Source organism: Varanus komodoensis, unplaced genomic scaffold, assembly GCF_004798865.1.
Source record: "Varanus komodoensis strain SLA01 unplaced genomic scaffold, ASM479886v1 scaffold16, whole genome shotgun sequence".
In the NCBI taxonomy this organism is placed as follows: domain Eukaryota; kingdom Metazoa; phylum Chordata; class Lepidosauria; order Squamata; family Varanidae; genus Varanus; species Varanus komodoensis.
This window is the reverse complement of record NW_025335468.1, coordinates 9,985,502-10,009,239: the sequence shown is the minus strand read 5'-3', so window position 1 is coordinate 10,009,239 and position 23,738 is coordinate 9,985,502. Positions and strand designations below refer to the sequence as shown.

The 23,738-nt window shown below is 45.1% G+C and overlaps 2 protein-coding genes across 3 annotated transcripts in view; both read left to right on the top strand.

Moving 5' to 3' along the window:
* Positions 1-6,154, top strand: part of OSBPL5 (oxysterol binding protein like 5) — a 167,254-nt gene extending 161,100 nt beyond the window's left edge. The window contains exons 21-22 of the mRNA XM_044425935.1: positions 2,262-2,364; positions 4,440-6,154. Of these exons, the coding sequence (XP_044281870.1) occupies positions 2,262-2,364; positions 4,440-4,575 (239 nt within the window). The 3' untranslated portion in view covers positions 4,576-6,154. The remainder of the gene's footprint in view (positions 1-2,261; positions 2,365-4,439) is intronic.
* Positions 6,155-9,326: 3,172 nt separating this feature from the next.
* PSMG1 (proteasome assembly chaperone 1) lies at positions 9,327-21,357 on the top strand. Of its 2 annotated transcripts, XM_044426035.1 has the most exons (7): positions 9,331-9,529; positions 12,463-12,560; positions 13,236-13,393; positions 15,194-15,256; positions 16,921-17,119; positions 17,834-17,970; positions 20,244-21,357. In XM_044426035.1, exons 1-7 carry the CDS (start codon positions 9,399-9,401, stop codon positions 20,313-20,315), a joined length of 858 nt encoding a protein of 285 aa, XP_044281970.1. In that variant the 5' UTR covers positions 9,331-9,398; the 3' UTR covers positions 20,316-21,357. The 2 variants fall into 2 exon arrangements, with proteins under 2 accessions (XP_044281971.1, XP_044281970.1); XM_044426036.1 differs by lacking the exon at positions 17,834-17,970 and having other exon boundaries at positions 9,327-9,529.
* The last annotated feature ends 2,381 nt before the right edge of the window (positions 21,358-23,738 follow it).

Genomic DNA, 23,738 nt, shown 5'->3' with positions numbered 1-23,738 from the left:
TTTCCAAAGAGATACAAGTCTGGGTAGATTTCAGAAAATCCTTCTAATGCCAGTGTATTTTGTCATATTGTCAGTGGATTTTTCAAAGGGTTATTTTTTATTCTGCACCTTGAGAAAATGTATTATAAAGCAGGCAAGGTGATATCTTTTGCCCAGTGCTATATCTGTGTGTGGAGGATGCCTACAGAACAAGAAGCATTGCCGAAGCTTGACTAAAAACATATGTAAGATCTCTGGAATGGTTATGAATCCTGCTATGAAGGTCAAATGACTGTGCACTTAGTTCCTCCATGGGAATTTCAGAACCAAAGCTGAGACTACAAACCTGGTGCATATTGAAAATGATAGTGCACCAAAGCAGTTTATCAACTGTGGGTAACAGTGTATCAACTGCCCAGCATCCACTGATATCCTTCATGCCATTCAGTGTAATATTTGTTTGTGCTGATGTCCATGAGCAGAAAGTTTTTTAAACGGACAAGAACATGCTAAGTGCAGCTGTATGCATTAGAGGACAGGAAAAAGAAAACCACAGCACAGAAGGAAGGTGTTGTGAGGTGTCAGCTCACAGTTGTAAACTTATGCAGGCAATAAAACTAAAGTCTTTTAGTTTTTTACGATTTATGATGCTACGAATAAGCTCTACTGCAATGACCTTTACAAGTTAGTTGCTATCTTCTTAGTGACATCCCTCAGGGAACCCACGTGGGATTAGCTTTCTTTGTCCCACCTTTCCCCCCTAAGGTGGGACAAAGCCTCCTTTTGTTCCAATCTGCGTAAGCTACGTCTAAGAGTCACGTGGGACAAATCTATCCCGCCTCCTGCGTCCTCTGTATCTTGTTCAGGAGACTCAGCATCAGGAGGAAGGGGGGTATCTTGCCCACGCTCCTCAGGGACAGAACGTGTAGTGTCTTTTCCCTCGGGGCCCTCATGGTCGGACTGAGGCTTGGCTGTTTGCCCAAGGGGTAAAGGGTCAGGATGAGGGATGGCTATCTGTTCAGCTATTCCCAAGCCAGGTTGTGGAAGGGTCACTTGACCACAGGGCCTCAAGTATAAGTCCTCCTGTTCTGATGTCTGATTCTCTCTTTGGGCGTTTGACTCTTCCTCGTGAGGTGCCAACTCTGTTGAGGCATCAGGCGTGACAGAAGGGTAGGTTCTTAACAATTCCTCCCTTTCTGCTCAGAAGAAAATAAAAAGCAACATTGGAAGAACATAAAAAGCAACATTGGGTTAACCCAAAGAACTGACTAGTCCAGTGTTCTTGTCCCACAGTGGCAAACCAGTTGCCCACTGGGGACCAGGTATATATATTGCCCTTCTTTCCCCTATCTCAGCTTGGGTTTTGTTTAAATATGGAGTCTCTGTTTGAGCGAAACTGAAGGATCTGTAAGTTCCTAACAGATTTCTTTCCTGGGATTTAGCCCCCAACTATATGTTTCTAAACAGTTCCCTTTCTGGAATTTTGCCTCCTTTGCTATACTCTTGTTTGACTTCATTTGATAATCTATGAGCTTAGGTGATTAGCAGGCATAATTAATACAGACACACACATGAAGTAAATAGCACTTCCCTTCTCACTTAACTTGCATACCTGCTGATGTTTTGTTGCTGAGACTGAGATGCTTTGTCATTGTGGCTTCTTGCTCTCACAGAGTTAATACCAAGTCCTCAATCCCAAACCTGTTTCCCTGCCCCATGCAACCTCTTGTAAGCTTCAGGAGGAGCATTCTGCTTTTGAGGGTACTTTCATACAGAAGGCTCCTAGCATTACAAATGAGAATGCCTCATGAAACTATTCCCTTTGTTATCCTTCCTTTAACAGACTTTCAATGATAAGAAAAAAGTCAGAAGTAGCAGCAGGGAAACACTGAAGAATTATGGAAGGAATTGTCATCTGGATCTCCCATAAAATTAAGTGAATAAGGCAAGGTGATGTTGCTATAAGAGCCTCATCTGGAACCGCCCCATGTCAGAGTCAGATGTGTCAGTTTGATAACAGTTTTGCAGGAGCATATGTGGCAAAGGTGTCAGCTGTAAGTGTGTCTCTTTCTCAAACAGATCTGGGAAATCTGCAACACCAAGAGAGATTTCAGGGTTTCATAACTTTTTATGCAGGTGTGCAATCCTTACACTACAGCCTCCATTTTAACATTTCCCATGCATATTGGAATATTTTCCTCCTCTTTGGGGAAAAAAGAAAATTACCACACATGAAATGACATTCCAAAAGCATGCGAAAACCCTGCTGTTTTTCACCACAGGTTTTGGAAGTCCATGTACTCAGTGTGGGAAAGAAAACAACCATTTGAAGGAAATTCACACTGCTGTCTTATCCCTCCAGAGAGCCCAACAGGATATACACAGGTATGGCGTCTTATTGGTGCAACCATCTGTCTCAGTTTCAGGTAACTGCCAGTGTTTGTGGAAAAGGAAGGCACTAAAATTCCCATAGAGCAAGGTCCTCTGACCTCAGGGACTTCAGAGCAGTGAATCAGTGAATGTTGTTCCCAGGATGTCCCTCTTGGCAACATCCAGGCTACCCAGAGACTGGCTGTGGGGTGTGGCTCATGTACAAACGCTGTGAAGCAGCATCATGTCATTGACACGTGCTGAAAGTAAAGCCAATAGATTGGATGAAGTTGGCCATCTTTCAGCTTATTTTTGGGATGCAAAAAAACAAACATCATTGGAATGATGATGATGATGATATGAAGGATGATTTGAAGTTATATACTGTTTTCTAATAAATTCTCAAAGGAGCTACCTGGATTAATAACAAATCATACAATAATAAAAGCACAGTGATATAAACACAAATCAAGTATGGTTAGAATCAACCAATGGTTATTTTATTGTGATTTTGTTGTTATATTTTTGTTATTTCTATTAACTGCTACATTTTTTTAAAAAATGTTTATTATTTGAAACTCATGAGTGAAACCAGCCTTTTTTAATGTAATAAGGAGGAAGAGATTAAAAGTGACATTTATGTCTCTTACATTGTTAAAAGTGAAGTATAAAAGTAGGCTGCATATTCTTCTACAGTGTAAACGCTAAAAAGAGTTGATTCTGTAAAATGGGGACAGGGACTGTACAGACTTAAAGATGCTGAACACCAGCTCTAACTGTCCATTCCTACTGACTATGCTGGCCAAGGAGCTGTAGCCCAATCACATCTGGCGGGCCAGAGATTCCTTTTCCCTGAACTTTGTTCCTTTGAAATGTGTTTAATTTGCTGCTTTGTAGGAATGAACACTGAAAGCTTATGCCAGGATGAATTTATTGTATCTTCCAAGTGCCAAAGAACTCTTTGTTGTTTTTGCTGCAATGGACTAACAGTGCTACCAGTGTGGAGAGTATCTCCTTATTGCAGCTTCTTGATTTAGCAGTTCACTTCTTGAAAGACTATTTTTTTCCTTGCTTAATCACAACAATAAATTGAAAGGGGAAAGAATCCTGTTAGAAGCACTTCTTGTCTTGTTCTGATCACTTTTAAAATAAGAAGCTGGAAAGCTGGCAGACCTGCAGGTAGAGGATACTATCCTTTGACTGTCAGTGAGTTTCCAATAAGAAAGAGAAGACGTAGCATTGGCCTAGTTTGCACATAACAATAACCTATAATTTGGATTGTTGAATTCTGATTTGTTGTTCTGTGTGAACCCAGCTGCACAAACAAACCATGGTTTCTAAGCAACCCAGGAAGAGAGCACATGGCTTGTTGCTTGGTTATGAGCTCTTGGTTGTTTAAACCATTGGTGGTTGTTACCTGCAATCCCTGAGCTACAAGGTTATTCAAGGTCTGTTTTACCAGGCTGCAGGGTTCACAGACATGAACAGCTAAAAAGCCCACCTGTTGTACACGTCATTGTAACAGATCCACAAAGGTATTTGGGATATACCTTTATTCTTTTCAGTGCTAGGCTAAAACCTTTTTATTTTCCCAATATTTTAAGATCTGATTTTTAATTGGGGTTTTTTTGTCAGTTGGATTTTTTTAGGATTCTGTGTTTTATTTTACATTGTTTTATTGTTAAACCATCCCGAGACCTCAGTAAGGGATGGCCTAGAAAAGTAAGTAATTAAGTAAATAAATAGATAAATGAGGGCAGGAGGGACGGGGTGAAAGAGGAAGGAAACAAAGCCAGGGAATAAGGAACCACACTGTGGTTTGTTCAGTCCACTGCCAAACAAACCCTAGGGGTTCAATAAGACATCACAGGTTAAGTAAGCCATAGGTTTTTGTCATCTGCACTGCAAGCCATTATCTGTATGTTGCTGATGTTGCTTGTAAGAGAAGAAACAAGTATGGACAATATATTTTATTTACCAGGCTTGTTTGACATTGAAGTGTGTATTGATCCAGAGTGTTTTATATCTGCAGTAATGAAATAAGTGACTGTTTCCTTTCTGAATCACAATTGCTTGACTTATCATTGCAGGAACCTCACTGCTCTGAACAAAAAATCCCTCTACAGGAAGGCCTCATCAGAAAGTCTCTTCCTGGACTCTCGCTGTTGGTTTCTTCTGTGCATCTTTCTAACGTGTCAGCTCTTCATTAACTACGTGTTCAAATAGAAGCACTGCATTTGGCAGCAATAAAAGTGACCAGCTGCAAGAACAAGGAGACTGAATTGCAAGGGGCCCACCTGAGGCACCAAGCACTTTAATGCCTACGCAGCCAGGGGCGGAAGGGAGAACAAGGTTAACCAGGGAACCTGCAAAGTTTTGTTCTTCAGATTAATGTCATTGCCTTTTTACATGTACATCTACAAGGACCTCTTTACCTGTATGGGCCTTAATGCTAAAGCCAAATGTAGCTTTAATTGTGCAATTTTGTTTTCTATGTCTTGTCATTTTCTGATGCAACTAAATTTTACCAACCAGTATTGGAGCCCCCATTAACACTATAGACATTTACTTGTTTTTTCAAAATGGTTCCTAGTGGCTTGTTTTGTAGCTCTTCTGTGACCGGGGGGGGGGGGGGGCATTTTGGCATCAATCCAGATACAGAAAGGAACATCAGGCAGCCATTGAAAATTAAGCCAATTGGGTATAAATAGCACAGCTTCTCCTTGGATATTTTCTTTAGTGCTCTCATGTACCACATCCTACGAGGAGCACATCACACTCCATTCCACCAAGACTGTAAATATGCATGATTTCTTAGAGCCTGTCCTATTTAGGAGATATGAGGCCTCTCGTTCAAAACCAGTGAAGCCCCAAACTAAGTCCATTGGGTCAAACATGCCAGTTGATGAATCATTATGTTTGTTTGTGTCTGCACACATGAGCACAGAGAGAGAGAGAGAGAGATAGGGAGAGAGTGAGAGAGTGATTGTTTTTACATTGATTAAAACACACACACACATTGTATAAAGGAATGCCTCCGAAATGTACCATTATTCTAAAATGGGTGGACATGGGTATATAAGCACTTCTGTATATAGGTAATTTTGTACATCACAAATCACTGCAGTACTGGGATTCACTGGGTTTATCTTGTGATGTAGGAGAATTTCTTGTCCATTGATGCAAATGCATACAGGGTACATCCATGAGCAGGTGTAAACAGTTGCTCGTATGTCCGCTGGAGCGATCCCTTGCAATATGTTGGTTTGGCTTCCCTTGCTTTGCATCAAGGGGCAGCGGCTTTTTAGTATGACAGAGGGCACCACTCCCCTGCGTAGGGCTGATCCTGTGATTGTGTGAAAGCACCCTTTGTATGTTGTTTGCTCTTAGGTACATTTAAAGGTTAACGGTCAGGAATAGTAAGGGTTTGCCACTGCATCTTTTGACTCTGTTGATAGTCTTCCTATTTTTACACCATTTTTAAAAAATTTGCAATATTTTATGTAGACTCACAGTCAGTACTAAGCCTTTCTTTTCTGGCCTGAAGTAGTTCAAAGTGGTAAGTACTGCTATATATATATATATATAAATATAAAAGATATTATATGTATATATATATACACACACACACACACACACACAAACATACACAGCCTTAAAATATTTAGTGGCGGTGCCAGTCTGGGCTAACTTTCAGTGTAAATGTTTCCAGATTTTTAATTACATTCCTTGTGATGTTCCCCTGTTAGGGGAAAATTTGTTTGTGCTTGATATGTTGAAATAAATTACACAACTTTCACTTACACCTTTCTTCTGGCTAGAGCATTATTGTACACAGTTTTGTATTTTGCTACTCATTTCTTGCATATGAGTCAAGACAGTTTCAAAACAGATACACTGCAAACTTAGAGGCATCCAATCCTCCAATGCAGGCCAGGAGGAGTGGAGGTGATGAGCTTTACCATCTGGTTCTCTGATTTCATTATTTTTATTAAAGGGTTTTTCAGCCCATTTAGCAAAAGTACTTTGGAGGGAGCAGGAAGGAGGCTGAAGAAACTCTGAGTAAATTGAATCCTGGCCTCTCCCATCTTGTCTCCTTCCTCCTCTAGCACCCCTCTTTCCCCCATCCCAAGTGTGATTTTTCAGTCCCAGAGAGGCACAATTTCCTCATGGAGCTGCAAGGAGATCACAGGATTGCTCTCCCCATCTCTATGTATTTAGGGTTTCCCATTTTACACTTCAGTCTGTGATGCAAATCTGACTTGCCTTTCTTGAAAGAGCTGTTAATCCGCAGTTAACAGGACAGAGGGGATGGTCACTCTGATCCATGGTCACTTGAAAGACTTGGACTTGAGTTAGAACTGTTCATGTTTCTTGCAAATAAGGGGCTACCATCAATATTGTACAAGCAACTTCAGTTTCTGCAGCTTTTCTGCCCAATCTCTGCTCACTGTATATCTCCAAATTCTGTTCCATGAGGACTCTGCAACTCTCCAGAGCAGATCTGCAGACTTTATGGGGCTGCAGGCGGGAGGAGAAAACTGCACTGCTGGACAATGTCGTTCCATCAGTAGACAGACACAACTGCATTGCACCAAACCCCCATGCTTTGTGTGTGTGTGTGTGTGTGTGTGTGTGTGTGTGTGTGTGTGTGTGTGTTGGAGGGGGACATTGATCAGAACGTGTGCTCACTATTTGGCCTTCCCTTGCATTATGCGTATCATCATCATGACACCATTTGTTCATTGTATTGTTGTTGACAATGTTATTAATACATAAAACCACGGGAAGAAGAATTAAGTGCCATCAATACGCCGACGACAACTGTATTTCTTCTTTTCATCAAATGCAGGTGAGGCAGTGACCAGCCTGAACTGTGCTTCGACCTGCTAATGCAAGCTGCAGCAGCTGCAGTTCTCTGTGCGTTGGCAGTGGGGGGGGGGGGGGGGGGGTTGGGGGGGGGCGGGGGGGGGGGGGGGGGGGGCAGGATTGTGTGCAGCCCAAGTGCAGATCTCCAGTTCCATGTATGGAGCTCTTTTCTGACATCAGATCTCAGAATCTGAAACATCCCACAGCAACATCTGTAAATTTCCCTGTGTGAATATTCTTTAGTAATTTTCTTTCATTGCTGTATTGTTTCAGTTGTTGTTAGATAGTTTGGGGGGTTATGATTGCAAATTGCCCATAAGGCATCTGCTGTTTGGGCAGCATGTAAATTTAAAAAATAAAATTGGAAAAATAAGACCACTGGAAAACCATTCACACATTATACTAGAGTTTAACCTACAAATGTGGGGCACCACTTAATAATTAGATTTTAGAATAACAATGTGGGTCCATATAACTGTTCAAAATCTCTCAGACAGGAAAGAAAAAATACAAATTTTCTTGGCTTGTTCAGTCATAAGGATTTTCCTTAATTTCTTTAAGGAAAGCATTTGTGGAGGAAAGCTTGAAAATATCCCAACTTAAAAGGGGGCTGAAGGAACAAAGGAAAATTAAATGTAAACTGAACGTAGGTTTCTAAAAAGCAATTTTAATAGTCTTGTCCTAGGACTGCTGTTTAGCTGCTATATGTTAAATGTTTCTCAGAATTTCCCATAGAATCTTTCTTGGAGCTTGTTCCATGGGAGTAAATCAAACCAGTGCTGGATCGCTCAATAATATCTTGGAAAGGACAGGACCACTTCCTATCATTTAGTACATGCAAGGAGTTTGGAAGTGAGCAGGACACAAGCCTTGAATTGAGTCGCACTGGTCATTTGCCTGCTTTGACTCATGGATGGAACATGCCGCCCTTGTCCTGGGTTCCCCTTTATTGTACTTGGGGGAGGTGGGGCTGGTAACTTTCTGGGTATTTTTTGGGTGTTTGACACTGAACTAGGAGCAAGACAAGCATACAGGCTGATCTTCACCTAGAGCAGGGCTGGGGAAACTGCGGCCTTCTGGATGTTGCTGAACGACAACTCCCGTCACTCCTGACTGTTGACCGTGCTGCCTGAGCCTGGAGTCCAAGAAAATCTGGACAGCAACAGGTTTTCCACCCTGCTCCAGAGATATGCCTACTAGTAGATGCTGTCACGATAATACACAAATGAGTTCAGAGGATCTGGCAGAATAGGGAATTGTGCAGACAAGTCTGGAAAGGGAACTCGTGGTAACTTGTTAATGAATATATAAAATCAATATGAACAATAGAGTGGAAATCTATTGAGCAGAATGTATACAGCACTGAAATTAACACCATGCGGCCAGAGACAGAATACAAATAGGGAAAACTAGTTATTACTGTAAAGAAAAAGTAACCAGAAATTCACATTGTATAATCCTAAGCTACTGAAATGCACCTATTTCAACTTTTGAGGGAAAACTATATTCCCCTGCCCCAGATCTGCCAGATCTATTGGCATCGGCACAGGGAAGGTTAGTGACGCCTGTGTCATTGGGACTCCTTATCCATTGTAACTGATATTCTGAGCTTTATAGGAGCTATCCGTGGTGCTGTACCCTTTTGGGGCTAGAGTCCAGCAGCACGAATACCTCCTGTAAAGCTCAGAATATCAAATGCAATGGATCTGGGTGCGCATTGACATGGGCGACCCCAGCCATCCCTCTGCCTGTACACTCCTGAGACCGCTCCCGATAAAACCAGCAGAATCCCAGCGCGTCTTAGTCCAGACCCACAGGAACGCAGCTTTAGAAGGACGCATGTCCAAATCAGCCACGTTCCTTCCTCAGGATGGAATGGCATCCTCCAGCAACGCTGACTGAGGAATGCCGGGAGTTGTAGTTCTTGGGCTCTAGCGGGCACCGGGGTGGGGGACACCCTCAACAGCTCACTCCCCCAACTGAGCACAACAGCGAAGGGCGCCGTGCCGAGCAGCTTCCACTGAGCACGCTCAGAGAGGCCGCTTGCTCAGCGAGCCAACGCTGCGGGGGCGAGCGGGCGGCTCGCTGTAACCCGGAAGGGCAGGCGTGCTGCTGCAGCAGCCATCTGCGCGGCCGGTGGGCGGGCGGGCGGCCGGCGACGATCCTAGGCTCGGCGGGAGATGGCCACGTTCTTCGGGGAGGTGGTGACTGCCCCGTCCCGCGCGGGGGTGGACGAGGACGAGGAGGCGGCCGCGGAACGCGAGGAGACCTCGGAGGATCGCGAGATTCGCCGGGCGATCGAAGAGAAAAGGTAGCGGGGGGGGGGGGGGGGGGGAGGACCGGGCAGCCTTCTTCCGAGCTGGCGTCTCCGAGATTCGTCCTACTGAACTGCAATTCCCAACATGCCCCAACATGGCCGGATGGGGATGGATGTTGGGCGTTGAGGTCTGACCAGCTTGGAGAAGGAAAGCTGGCTGAGACTCAGCCTGAACCGATGCTCAGCCCCGTTTCCTTCGGCTTCAGTCCTCTCCTTGGAACTCTTAAATTAAGCATGGCGGCGCCTCTGAGCACGTTTAGAGAGCTAACACAACAGCTAAATAGCAGCTCCTCGTCTGCTGCCTGGACGGACTCTGGAGTAATAGTGCGCTTCTAACGGGATCCAAACCCAGCGGAAGTGCGCGCTCCATCTTAGTACGGAATAGTTGCCAGTGCTCTTAGACCTTTATTTCGTTCATACACAGGCGTGCGCGCGCACACGTGCATATATTTCTTATTTCGTGTGTGTGTGTGTGTGAAGTATCATATATTTACAAACTTTCATATTTATAGCCTCCCTTTTCCCGGGTTGTGGAATTTGCGGCAGCATTCGTGGGTTCTCACTCAGTTTCCTGGCCAGACCCTGGACAGATCCAGCCTTGCTTAATTTCAGCAAGGCATGTACTTCATCATCATCGATCACGTTTGTTTGTATGCCGCTTTTTCAAAGTATGTCCAAAGCAACTCGCAATAAGACTATACAAATCATCAGTAAATAGGCCCAACAAAATCATAGATCGGTGGCAGAGGCCCTTCTCCGGGAGCCCTCCGTGAAGGACATCAGGAGGGTGAGCACCCGGAGGAGGGCTTTCTCCCCGCTGGCACCCAACCTACGGAATGCGCTCCCCAGAGAGGTCCGCCTGGCGCCGTCGTTATTTGCTTTTCGGCGCCAGGCCAAGACCTTTTTATTTAAATGTCATTTTAATTGTTGATTTTATTTATTGATTTTAACAACTTTGGCCAGGATGTCTCCAACTGTATTTTATTGTACTAGTGATACTTATTTATTTGTAAGCCGCCTCGAGGCTTAGGCGAATGGGGCGGCATATAAGCCTGCCAAATAAATAAATAAAATAAACTCATAAATATAGCAAAGACATAGATTTACAACATTTATATCCTGCTCAGTATTCCAGTATGGAAATTTTGGAGCTGTGTATGAGAAAAGATAACCAGATAAAATAATAAAATAATATGTTAAAAGCAAAATCAGTAAAACTGAATCAATAGCATGGTGGCTAGTTAGTTTGGGAAGGCTTCCTGATAAAAGTGTGATGTTGGTGCCTCTTTAGAGAGCAGGGAACTCTGTGCCACTTTCCTTTGGGTGGTCTCTAACTGGAACACTGGTCGTGTTGGACATACTGTATTCCATTATATGATCTTACTTCCCTTATACAAATCTTTGGTAAGCCTGCACTTGGAATATTGGGTTCAGTTCTGATTGCCTTACCTGAGAAAGGACATTACTGAGTTGGAAAAGGTACAGAGAAGAGCAACAAAAATGATCAGGGGCCTGGAGCAGCTCCCCAGGAGGAGTGGCTACAACTGGGACTGTTCAGCTTTGAAGAAAGGTGACTGAGGGGACACAAGATAGAGGTGTTTAAAATAATGCACAGTGTGGAGAAAGAGAAGGAGTCCTTTTCCTGTTCTTCCCATAACACACAAACCTGGGGTCATCCCATGAAGCTGAATGTAGGAGGTTTAGGACAGATGGAAAAGCACTTCTTCACACAGCATAAGGCTAAACTGTGGAACTTGCTGCCACAGAAAGTGATGATGGCCACTGAACTGGCTGGTTTTAAAAAGAGATTTGGCAAATAGATGAGGCCATCAATGGCTCCTAGCCTTGCTGGCTGTGTGCTCCCTCCTTCACCAGAGGTGGCCTGCCTGGATACGCCGGTTGCTGAGAAGCTTGGGCAGGAGGAGGTCTTGCATCTGTCCTGCTGAGAGATCCTGCGGGCAGCTGGTTTGCCACTGTGTACAGAGTGCTGGACTAGATGGACCTCTGCTCTGATCCAGCATGGCTTTTCTTCTGTTCTTATGGTAGTTCTTATAGTTCTAAATTGTGAAACAGACCTCCATGTGCTGCCTTCCTTCTTCTAGGGATGTTCATTTGCTCATTTGTGTGGGGGAGTTTTTAGGAGTGATTGAAAACAGTTGTGAAGAGCAGCACTGTTGCCAGTGCTGGTTTTGGGGGAGACGTGGGGTACACTCATACAAACAAAGGGAACAAAGGGAACACCTATATAGATATGTCTATTTTGACTTTCCCCAACAGGACTAAAAACAGCTTTAGGAATTGGGTTTTATTAGCAGAAAAACAACACGAGAAAAGTACCTTATAAAGCTTTCTGTCATCTGCTGTCTGCTAATTCCAGCTGCACTATAGTGGCTGCATTGTATAGCAGGCCTGCACATGGACATACACGCACTACAGAACTTTTCCCACGTTACTTCCTTAGGAAAATGGATCAGGAATCCATGTCCAGATTATTGGTGTAGAAGTTGTTCTGTGTGGGAACAGATGGTGAATTAAGCTACTTCATCAGAGGTGGTATTCTGGGTGTCAGAGACTGCTTTTGTATTCAGCCTGTCTTGTGCAGTGTGCCAGTATAGTGTAATGGGTCTGGGACACAGGCAAACTGGGTTCTAGTCCCCACTCAGTCAACTGGGTGACCTTGGGCCAGTCAGACTCTCAGCCCAACCTACCTCACAGGGTTGTTGTGGGGATAAGATTGAAAAGCAAGAGGAGAATAATGATGTAAGTTGCTTTGAATTCTTCAAAAAAGAAGAAAGGTGGGATATAAATCTAATAATGCATCTATAAATCATAAAATGGTAAGTATCACTTGTATGATTTCAGGGGCAAATACTTATCCGTCTTCTCACTCAGAGCTCATTTAATTTTGTTCTGTTTCTTATACCCAGGGAAGTTCACATCATCTGGAAGAAGACGTCTAATGAGTCCACAGAAGAACAGTTTCCTTGCTCCAAGTTCATTTTGGGTATAGGGCAAAATGCAGTCGGTAAGCAGTGCAGCTCAGTTGGGTGTATTCTTTGCTTTGTGCTGATGCAGCTGTTCAAGGTTTGCAGACTGGCTTCCATCACCTTCAGTGTGTTGGAATCCTGGAAGCTGCCTTAGTCTGAGTCAGGCTCTTGGTGCATCTAGTTCAGTGTGGTCGACACAGATTAGCGGCGGCTCTCTGAGATTTCCAGCAGGAGTCTCTCCATCTCTTTCCGGAGATGCCAGGGGTGAGATCCGGGACCTTCTCCATGTGGAGCATGCAGGCCCCTCCCCTGGGCAGCTTAGACACAGGTGTATCACTAGATGACCATATAGTACTCTGTGGAATGTTCGAATGCTGCCCTTATGTGTCACCAATTTATGGGGACCCTGTGAATGAATTAAGGGATGAACATCCTTCACTGCTTGCACAGTTTTTGTAAACTCAAGGCAGTGGCTTTATAGAGTAAGACCATCTCATAGTTGCTCTTCCCCTTCTTCTTCTGCCTTTGACTTTCCCTAGCATGATGGTCTTCCCCAGTGCGTTTTCCTTCTCATGATGTGCCCAAGTTCAACAGCTTCAGTTTTGTCATTTTTGCTTCCAGGGAAAATTCTGGCTAGCGCTGATTTAGAAGTTGCTCTTGTCTTTGAGGTGGTAAATAAATTAAATAAATAAACATATTGCTTTTGTTTGCAGCATTCTTATCTTCCTTTGTTCTGAGTTCCGGATGCTGGGAAATAGTTGGATCTGCCAAATTGTGGAACGAGTGGTGCAGAATATCGAACAGAACCAGCGAGCCAGTTCTGCCCACAGAGCCATTCTGCTTGTTTTATCGGTTGACTTCAGATCCCACGGTAAGTAATATTATTTTAAGTGCCTGGTTGCTGTGGTTGTTTTCAAGCAGAGTTTATGAGATCACATTTAACTTAACTAAATTGCTACTATCTTTGCATTTAAAAGCTAAGCTGTTCGGCTTTGCACCAACATTTCTATCCATTATATGCATCTAAATTCCTGCTTGCATATTTAAGAGTTAGAATACCACACTGTGCTTTTCTTCATGTGATTCTGGGCCCTTCTACACCAGATGCAGCCTTCCAGAATGTGGCACTATTCAGGTGTTTCAGACTTCAGCTCCCTCCAGTCTTGGCCAGCTTGGCCAATGGTCAGGAATGCTGGGGACTGCCAGCCCAAATAGCCAGAGAGCATCAGGCTGTGGAATGCTGCTATACATGTAGCTTTAGACACTGGTTTTTGGATGCTGTGTAAGGAAGGAAGGATATTTTGTCCTGTACAGCTCCTTGTTATGCAAACACACACTGCATTAATTGCAACCGAGGAGTCAATTAACCAGGCCAAAAGCAAGCAGAGCTTTTACTGGCAAGCAAAAATTAGCAACAGAACCAAGGCCAAGTGTACAGGACAGCAGACGACTAGAATCAGAATGCAGAGACAGCATTAGGCAGAAGTCCAAGGTCAGTAATGCCATGCTCCAAACATGAGTTAAGGGTCAGGGTACAAAAAGCTGTTGCTGAGGACCACCCTTGTTTTCAGGAAAGTCCAAACAGAAAATGGAGGCTTAGATTCCCAACATTATCTTCTCAGTATTAACACTGCTTATCCTGAGGAGGTCTTCCTTGGAGTAAGGAACCTTATCTTGAAGGAAACCTGCTGCTTTGTCCCTTAGTGCAGCACATTCTCTTCAACTAGACAGATGCTCTGCCTGCGAAGCAGAAGGCCTGACTCCTGACAGGGGCAGATCTGCAGTTTTCTCCCCTGAGGTCCCCGATTCCCATGTCTCTTGACAAGAGGTGGCCCCTTGCTTCATTTGTCTGAGGGAGTTCTAGCTCCTTAGGCGAGGAGGAGGATCCTTTCAGCAGTGGTGTGGCACTTTCTGAGAGAGCAATCTTCATTTGAACATGGGGTGCACCCTAAGACCACAATACTTTATTGAACTTATATCCCATCTTTCTGCCCAAGATGTCACCCAAGGCAGCTGACTATAATAAGTCTTGTGAACTACCCAGAGGACTTCAGCTGTTGGGCAGTAGAGCAACCAAATAAACTAATAAAATATAAGTTAAATGTAATCTTCATTAAGGCACAATATACCAGCAGATCCATAAAAACACGATTGGAAAACAGAGAAGAAATAGGCAGCACCTAACTAGTTAACACCCACTTCAGCAACAGACTGGCTTACATGCCAATGTTTGGACTAAAGAAAAATGTGTGTGCCTGCTGGTGGAAGGACAACACAGAGGGAGCCAACCATGTCCTTGCAGCAGACAGTCCCAGAGTCCCGGATTGAGAAAGTTCCCTCCCACTTTCCCATCTAGTGCACACCTAGCTGCAGGAGGATCAAGAGCATGTGCTCTACCACTGGATCAGGACCTCTCCCATTTGTATGACTTGTCAGGGAAGAAGAACCATGCAGTAGTGATTGTCTGAAAATGTGTCAGTGGGAAGGTCAGTCGAAAGCTGGTGCTATGCATGTTCCTCTGGAAGTAAGTTCTACTGTGTTCAGTGGTGGTTACTCCCAGGAAAGTATCCACAGGATTGTAGTCTTAGATAACCGAGGTAATTTTGGTGTTTCACATCAATGTACCAGTGCTGAAATTCATCAAGCTTTTATTGTCATTTTATCTTTTCAGGTGTTGTTGTGCCAGTGCAACTGTTATGTGGCTGAGGACCAGCAGTTTCAGTGGGTTGAAAAGGTAAAAAGACGGGGAACACAGAGCATAGGGATGAATGAATATATCCCCCCTCCCCATGTATTGGTGAGTCCCTACCAGAGAGAAGACAGGTAAAAAAAACCTAAGGTCTTAATCTTACACATACTTACCTGGGAATGTCCTTTTGATCTCAGTGGAACTTACTTCTGAACAGGAGTGTATTTATTTATTTATTTATTTATTTATATTTTTCAATTTATATCCTTCCTTTTCCCCACAAAGGCTCAAGGCAGCTTACATCATTCTCCTCCTCCATCTTATCCCCACAACAACCACCCTGTGAGGTAGGTTGGGCTGAGAGTCTGTGACTGGCCCAAAGTCACCCAGTTGGCTCCATGGCTGAGCAGGGACTAGAACCCAGATCGTCTGAGTCCCAGTCCCATGCTCTTAACCACTACACGTTGTAAAACAAATGCTGGCTTCATGCACAATTCACTTTTGGGTAGAATTCCTATGTGATGTGTGCTCCTTCAAGCCCGAAGGCCCCAGCCATTATCCAAAACAGGGATGCAGAACCCACCATGGGGACCTTGCTCACTTTCTCAGCTGATTACCTGAACTATGAGGGAAAGACACTCCTTTGACTTGATGGAGAAATAGCAGTTCATAGATCTCAAAGGGCGAGGGATGGAGGTTTAAACCTTCCCTCCCTCATTGCACTGTGTTGGTTTGTATGTGTATGTGAAGAATGGCAGAGTATATGTTGGTGAGGCAAGCGTGTGTGTGTGGTGTGTACAGGCACTTGTGTGGCTTCCACACGTTACACACCAGAGATGGTTCTAAGGGTCAAAAAGGTGGTGCGCCCCATCCCGAAAGGAAAATGGTTGGAATTATCATTCAAATTACGATTGGGCTGCATCTGCCCCCCACAATCATCTGTCTTGTGCTCCATCTGTTGCAACACAGTTCCTTTGCCTCTTCCTTTGAATGGGATAGGCTTTGCTTACAGAAGCTGATGGCCTGCTTCATGCGGAGGGGGATTTTCCTCATGGGTATCAGCTTCTCAGAAATGGACCTGTAAAGACCACTTTAAACTGACATTACCCTGTAGATTGTGCTGACTGCCATCCTGGTATTTTTCCCAGCAGGGAATCTGCTGAGGGACCTATTGAAACACAAATTATCAGGGATACACTGCAGCAGTAAACTCAGTCCCCAAAGAATGCTTGTGCAGATGTAGCTTTGCTAAAGTTGTCCCAGTACTTTTGCTCTGGCGACACACTAGCAAGGGTGATCCTGTGTATGTTTGCTTAGAAGTAGGCCCCACTGAGGCTCACTTCCAGGTTAGTGGATATTGGATGTAGCTGAAGCATTGAGTCACCAGCAGTGGGACGTGCACCAAATCCTTGTGGCTGCTTCCTCCATTACAGCCATTTCATGAAGGAGGCTGGGACTCAGGTGACCTGGGTTCTAACCCCCACTTGGCCATGGAGCCAACAGGTGACTTTGGGCCAGTAACAGACTCTCAGCCCAAACTCACAGGGTTGTTGTGGGGAGCAGATTAAGAGCGGTGTGACCCACTTTGTAAGAAAAAAGTGGGATATAAATCTAATAAATTAAATTTTCTAGTAAATATGAATCAAATCAGCACAGTCCTGCATTGGGAATTTGGCCCACTTAACATTAGGACCTGTATTTTCACCCAGGTTTTTGGATGCATACAGAAGACTGATCTGCAAGTATTTGTTCTTTCATCATGCCCCATCACCGATTATAAAACAACTGAATCAACATTAACACTCCCTTCTCCTTTTCTGAAAGCGTTAAAGACAACAGCATTCAAAGATAAAGTCTTTTGTTCATTACTAGAACAGCCAAATATTGCACGGGATCTCCCCGCAGCAGGTAATTTCTCTCTCTTTACCTCTTAGCCTCCCCCTGCCTGGTAACCAAAGCCATTTTGGGAGGACACGTGGGGAGAGTGACAGGGCTGAGCTGTGGCAGGGGAGCAACAGAAGGTGCCTTGTGGGGTGGAAGGTGCCCCTTTGTGGGAATATGGTGGGAGGCAGCAGTTCCTTTGCAGAATAGGAGCACATACGCTGTGTGCGTCATATGTGATTTAAAAATCAACAAGCAGGAACTAGCTGGCACAACTTCTCGCTGCTCAAGATATTCGCAGCTGGAGGAAAATGAGTCAGTCTCCTATGGCAAATGGAAAGGGTAGCCACTGCATTCGCTCGCACAAGGTACCCACTCATAAGGCTGCAGGAGCAGTGCATAAAGATGGGTGTGCCAACAGTCATTTGAGTTCCCGGCAGCTTTATACCAGGGATGTAGGCATATTTGCCCTGGTGAGCTATCTGGGTGACTGATCTCTATCCTGCAGCCTGTGGAGAGTACCACCTTCTCAAAACAGGTTTTGCAACTGTGCCTTGAGCCCGAGGTGGGTTTGGGAAGCTCCACCCAATGTGGTGGCATTCTTCATATACAGAGTTCTCCCAGAAATAACAACATGTTTTAAGATGTGCTTTTCAGTCTGATCCATTGAACATGTTGCAGATTCCTGACTTTTTTCCCCCTTTCCCTCTCCCTCTCTTCACCATCCCGGATTATGCCTAGTTCTTAGTTACTGCCAAGTGTGGCAGATCCCTGCAGTGTTGTATCAGAATTATACTGATGTCCTCAAACTGGATTTAATATCAATTGATGCCTTCAAGCCTGTGCTATCTTCGAAAGTCCTGAAGGGTTTGGTTAAGGTAGGGCTTAATTGTTGACTCTTATTTCAGCTTGCCTGAGGCTTCTGACTGATCACTGTCACATTTTCTGGGAAGGAAAGTTGGTGTTTGTACATTTATAGAAGGCATTTCATAATAGTTACAACTGCTACATAATAGTTAAAGGGTCAAGCTGAAGCCTTGCAGCCAGAGCATGTAAGTTGCATCCACCCTCCCTGCTCCTGGCCATTAGGAAGAGAGCTCAGACTGAGAAGCCCTTCATATTTCCATGATTGCTCAACACCTGCCTGACCTTATCAGATGCTGGCCCCAGCAATCCACAACCAATTAAACCATCATTGGAACATTTACTTGATTTCCTTCCAAATATTGGACTGTAATTTGGCAGCTTCCTTTCATGATTGAACCTAAGGAACAATGAACTCAGAGCTGCTCTCAGTGATTAAAATGTGAGACATACTTACGAAAACTCTCTTTGAATGTAATCCTATGCACGCTTAGGCAGGAAAATGTCCTACAAGAAACTGGACAACTTTTTTCTTTCTAAATTTGCATAGGAATGTGCCCTTAAACTATATACATGCATGTTATTCTGTATGCATTCACCGTTTGTTTTACTGACTTGCACCATTGTTCTAAAGCTGTAGGAAGAGGCTGTGCTAATCCAGCCTGAAATGCAAAATTCAGTTCAGACTTTTCTGGCATGTTGAATCCTGAAGTTCTTGCAGACACTGTAGCTTAACTCTTCCAAAGTTGTGCTCTGTGGCATTTGCCATGCTTTGCCAGTTGAGTTTACCATGGTTTAATGCTGGGGTAGACAACTTTGGGTGGGCTGGGGGCCACATTCCTCCCCTCAGATCTGTCATGAGCTGTACTCCTGCCCACTGCACTAAAGGGAGGAACACATTCAGAGCCTCTGTAGCCACTATCCATGCTTACAGGAGCTAATTTTCAAACTTCGCTTGTCTGTTCTAAGCCCCTGTAGCAGTTTGCTTCTGTAGCAGTTTGCTACTGACTTTTGTGGATAAACTGTGAAGTTTTCCAAAACAAACAAACAAAACAGTAAAACAGGGGCATTACGGAAAAGTGAGGGGCTGCATGTGGGGTATGGCGGTAGGGGCCACATGTGGCCTACAGGTTGTGTGTTGCCACCATTTGTTTAATAGCAATGATTGCCCAAGTATCTGAATGCTGAGTCTGTCTCCGTACGTGGTTGGTTCCTGTGTGGGCTAGGCTTGTGGGACCTCGGATGCATGTGCACAAGAACAACGCCCTCCCCACCATCCTAAGTTCCTTGACTTGAACTCCACATGGGTTTTTCTGTTGCTTGCACAAAATTTTCCCAAACACTTAGATCAGGGGTCCTCAAAATTTCTAAACAGGGGGCCAGTTCACTGTCCCTCAGACTGTTGTGGGGCTGAACTATACTTTGAAAAAAAAATGAACGAATTCCTATGCACCCTGCACATTAAAAATTAAAATAAATTTAAAGATTTATTAAAATTTTAAAAAATTATTAAAAATTTACAAATGTTTGCTCCACTCGCTTGAGCTGCAGCAGAAGCCCAAGATGAGGCGGGGAAGAGCATGTCCATATTCAAGGAACATAGCTACAATGTCCGCGATCGTGCTGGGGGGGCGGGGGAGACAGGTGCGATAGTGCTGAGCGGGAGATGGACGTGATCACGTTCATGCAGGGAAGATGGGCATGATCGTGGGCACGCTCATGCAGGGAAGGTGGGCGTGATCACGGCCATCTCTCCCACCCCTGCACGATCGTGCAGGGAAGGCGGGCGAGATCATGGCCATCTCCCCACCCAGCACGATTGTGGCCATCCCCCCCCACCAGCACAACCGCGATCATGCCTGTCTTCCCTGCATGAGTGCGCCTGTGATCATGGCCATCTCCCCACTGAGTACGCCTGCGCCAACTCAGAGCTTTTGGACTCACTCAGAGATCGTTTTCTCCAAGCAAGTCCAAAAGCTCTGAGCCCGGCTGGATAAAGGAGCATGGCAGGCATTAGCTTGACGACCCATGACTTAGATGAACTGAAAACCAGCTTTCATTGGGCAGCACTGTGATGCCACTGGCAGTAATTCAGTGCATGGTTAAAGCCCACTTAGGTAGCAAGCCTGCTCTGCCTACCTGTGAGTGTGGCACTGAACCCAATAAGTCTTGCTTCTTCTGAATAGACCTGTATAGGGTTTCACTGTTAAAAAAAAACTATTACGTACTACAGAAGAATGCTCAGTGGGGTTTACTGTACTTTTGTTTTCCTTCTTGTTTTACCCAGGACACATCAAGAAGCACAGAACTACTGATGAAATTAGTGGTGACTAATGAAATTGATCATATCTACACGTAAAATGGGGAATTATGCCTGATGGATACTTTCAAGCGTCTGTATTTGTAAACTGCAGCTGCTTTGCTTGGAAGCCTTTTGGGACTGGTGGTGTTTTTTAGACTATTGTGGAGAGGAGTTCTGCTGACTAAAAGGAATTAAAACGTGACACTTCTATTTTGCACAGGTTGGAACCTGGCTTTTTTCCTCCCTCTAGGAGTTTCTTTTCTCATGCAAGGAAAAATGCAACATTCTTCTATCCAGAACAGTCTTTACTGTAATGTAGCAAGGGATGTTGTGGGGGGAGTGAGGCCTCCAGCTGTCACTGATGGACCACAGAAGCTGGTCAAGCACAATGTTCTCTCCATCCCGAGCATCAGAGAAGAGCCAGAAAAGGGGAGAAGGCACACGAGCTTAGGAAGCAAACACCGGATGACTGGAGACAGAAGGTCAGAGAAGCTGAGGTGGGGCTGTGGGCGGGCAGGCTTAGTAAAGAAAGGGGTTGGGTCTTTAGAAAAAGAATGTAGTGGAGAGAGACCTCCAGTGGCGAGTGGTAAATTCGGAAGTGCAGGAGGTACTCATGATTCTGGGTGTGTGTGTGCCCAACCAGGAACAGGAGCACGTAGCGTAACTGCTCAATTTGCTAGGACCAATGTGACCGCAGAACTTTATGCATAGTTATCTGGGTACAAAGTCCACTGAATTCAGCGGTGCTTTTGACTGCTGAGATTTAACTGGCAAAATATGTTGAGCTTTAATAAAAGATCCTCAGCTAGCTGAAATGCAGACTTTAAATCAGAAATGTAAACATTCCAGTCACTAGAGCAGAAGTGGGCAGCTCATGGCCATTCAGACGTTTTTGGCTTACAGCTCACCTATCCCTCACCACTGATTTCCAATACTCTCTCAAGCAATTCCAGCTGCCAGTAAGAAAATATGTTAACTAGAAGGGGAGTGGGTACAACATTGCCTCCTCCCAGACAAACCTTGCTTTGTTACTTAATAAACATTTTCTAGATACATTCATTTCATAGAATAAAGGTTTATATAGTAAGAAATCAATCTATCAAACATGTTTTGTCCTTCTTGAAAGAAGCCCTCAGCATTTTGCCATTTTGCTTGATGATTGTTTTTGGCATCCAGGTGAAATGTGTCACCTGGAAATGGCTTGGATATTTGTGGCTGACTTTTGTCCTGTACCTCCAAGTGATTTTTTTTAACTTTCCAGACTCCCAGTCCAATTATAATAATAAACATACACCTTCAGAGTAATCCTATGGCCCCTTGGGCAGCATCCATAAAGCTTTTCAGAGCTCCCTGTCTGAGAGTATAGGGCATGCTAGGAGTTTGGGAAGGAGATTTGGAATTGCAAATAAGACTGGGGGGAGGGGGATGATCTGTGTGGAGGGGAGGGGCCAGGATGCACTGTGCCCTGCAGCATCTGGGCCCATATAAAGGATGAAATGAAGGAAGACAAGTGAAAATTGCCTCTGCGCCTCCCACACAGACATCAGCATCCCAGAATGGTGCTGACATCCTGGAAGCCGCCAGAATCAGCTTTAAGGGGCTGCTCTGGCTTGCAGAAGCTTTACTCAAGAGCTTTGTCAGTAGCTGCCCCTTCCAGAGGTCTAGGGACACGTCTTCAGATTCTATGTCCCACCCTAAACTGATTTCCAGACCTGGTTTACATGTCTGTCTGTTAACTGTATGTTGTTAAACCTATGGCTGGTTTAACCCTGTGTTCAAACTGTGTTATTAGTCCTTCGATAACACAGAGTTCTCAGTTAGGACTTCATATTATTCAGAGATGAAGCATTCATGGGTCGTTTAAAAGTGCCTGGAAGCCAGCATACGTGCTGCTCATCTGCTCAGCAAATCATGGTTTATTGACTGCAGGCTGTTTCAACATGCAAACTGTCTCTTGGTCTTGTACTGTCTTTGAGTTGATGGCAAAATCTCCTGCCTGCCTGCTGCCTGCCTGAAGATTACAAACAACTCCTACCTGGTGTGGAGGCCCAGGAGGCCTGTATCTGTTGGCCCAAAGTGGGGTGGTGATGCCCCTGAATGAGATTATGCCAAAAGGGGGGCACCTGGGGGGAATGAAAGGGCAAGGGCCTCTTTTGTAACATTTCTGCTACTGTGCATCTTGTGACATGGGCAGGGAGTGCCCCCTCTTCACAAGCCCTGGGTATGCACAGTGGAGCAGGGAGGAAGCATGTGGGAGGCCCTGATGGGGTGTCAGTTCATGCAGTGAGGGATAGAGGGAGATAAAGCAATTGGTGAAGGGCTAGCCAGGCAAGGGGAATGTGAGCCAGGCAGCTAATGGCTGTGCCATGTTCCAACCCTCCTTGCAACAGCAGGTTTGGCAGTTGCCCTGTCAGCCTGCCCTCAGGTCTCCAGAGGTTCCTTCTAAACACCGGACAGGTACACAATAAGGCCTCTCTCACACATGATTTCCAAGGAGATGAGGTGGCCGATCTGGCATGTACCACTGGGAATAGTGGGGAGTTCACCTCTCCCAGCTCTGCCCACCGGGGCCCTTGGTACAGCATGAAGGAAGTTTGGAGGGCTGATGAGCGGGGTTACTGTGATGTACTGAAAGTCTCTCTCGCTCCAAGCTCCCCCTCCACCTGACGCCTATATTGTGCTGGACCAGCAGGACAAACAGGATTCTGCTGGTGTACCAGCCACCCTGCAACCCAACAGTCTTGCCTCTCAAGTGACACTGTGACAATGGATTGGATCAGGGCTCACAAACTGATGCTCAGTCCAGACAAGGCTGAGATGCTCTTAGTTGGAAGCTCTTCTAAATGGATGGAGGGAATTCAGCCTGTTACACCCAAACCCAGCCTGAACCTGACTGAAATGGATCCAAATGGCCAGAGTGTCTGGAGCTGGTTGGTCACCACCTGCTCAAGGACCTTGCCCAGGTAGGGGATATTTGCCACTGGCCTAAAATTACTAAGCCCTTCTGGGTCCAGAGAGGGTTTCTTCCTGCCTGCCCCACAAAGGGATGTGGGGTGGTGAATGGGGCCATGTCACAGATGCTTCCCCTTCCCATACCCCTGCAAGCAGCTCTTGCAGCTCCTAATGCATCCTGGCAAGTTAGCAATGCATATAGATACACAGACACACATCTGTGCAGTTAGGGAGTGGCCTGCACCAGCCATAGCAGAGATGGGAAAAAGGGCATCTGCACCCAGCGGCTGCATCCTGCTAGCATAGGATGCAGCGCTGTGGAGGTGGGGGAAGTATGCGAGCACAGCTGCAGGGCACACCTCATGTACTAGCCAAAGAGACCCCATGATTTATTAACACCTGGCAGGCTTTTCTTTCTGGCACAGTCCCCAAGTCCCCATGATGCTGCAGAAACAGTCACGCTTTGCAACAGTGGTGTGATTCTTGTGGGGAGGGCTGGGCTGAGGGGCAGTGCCAGATGAGGCCACT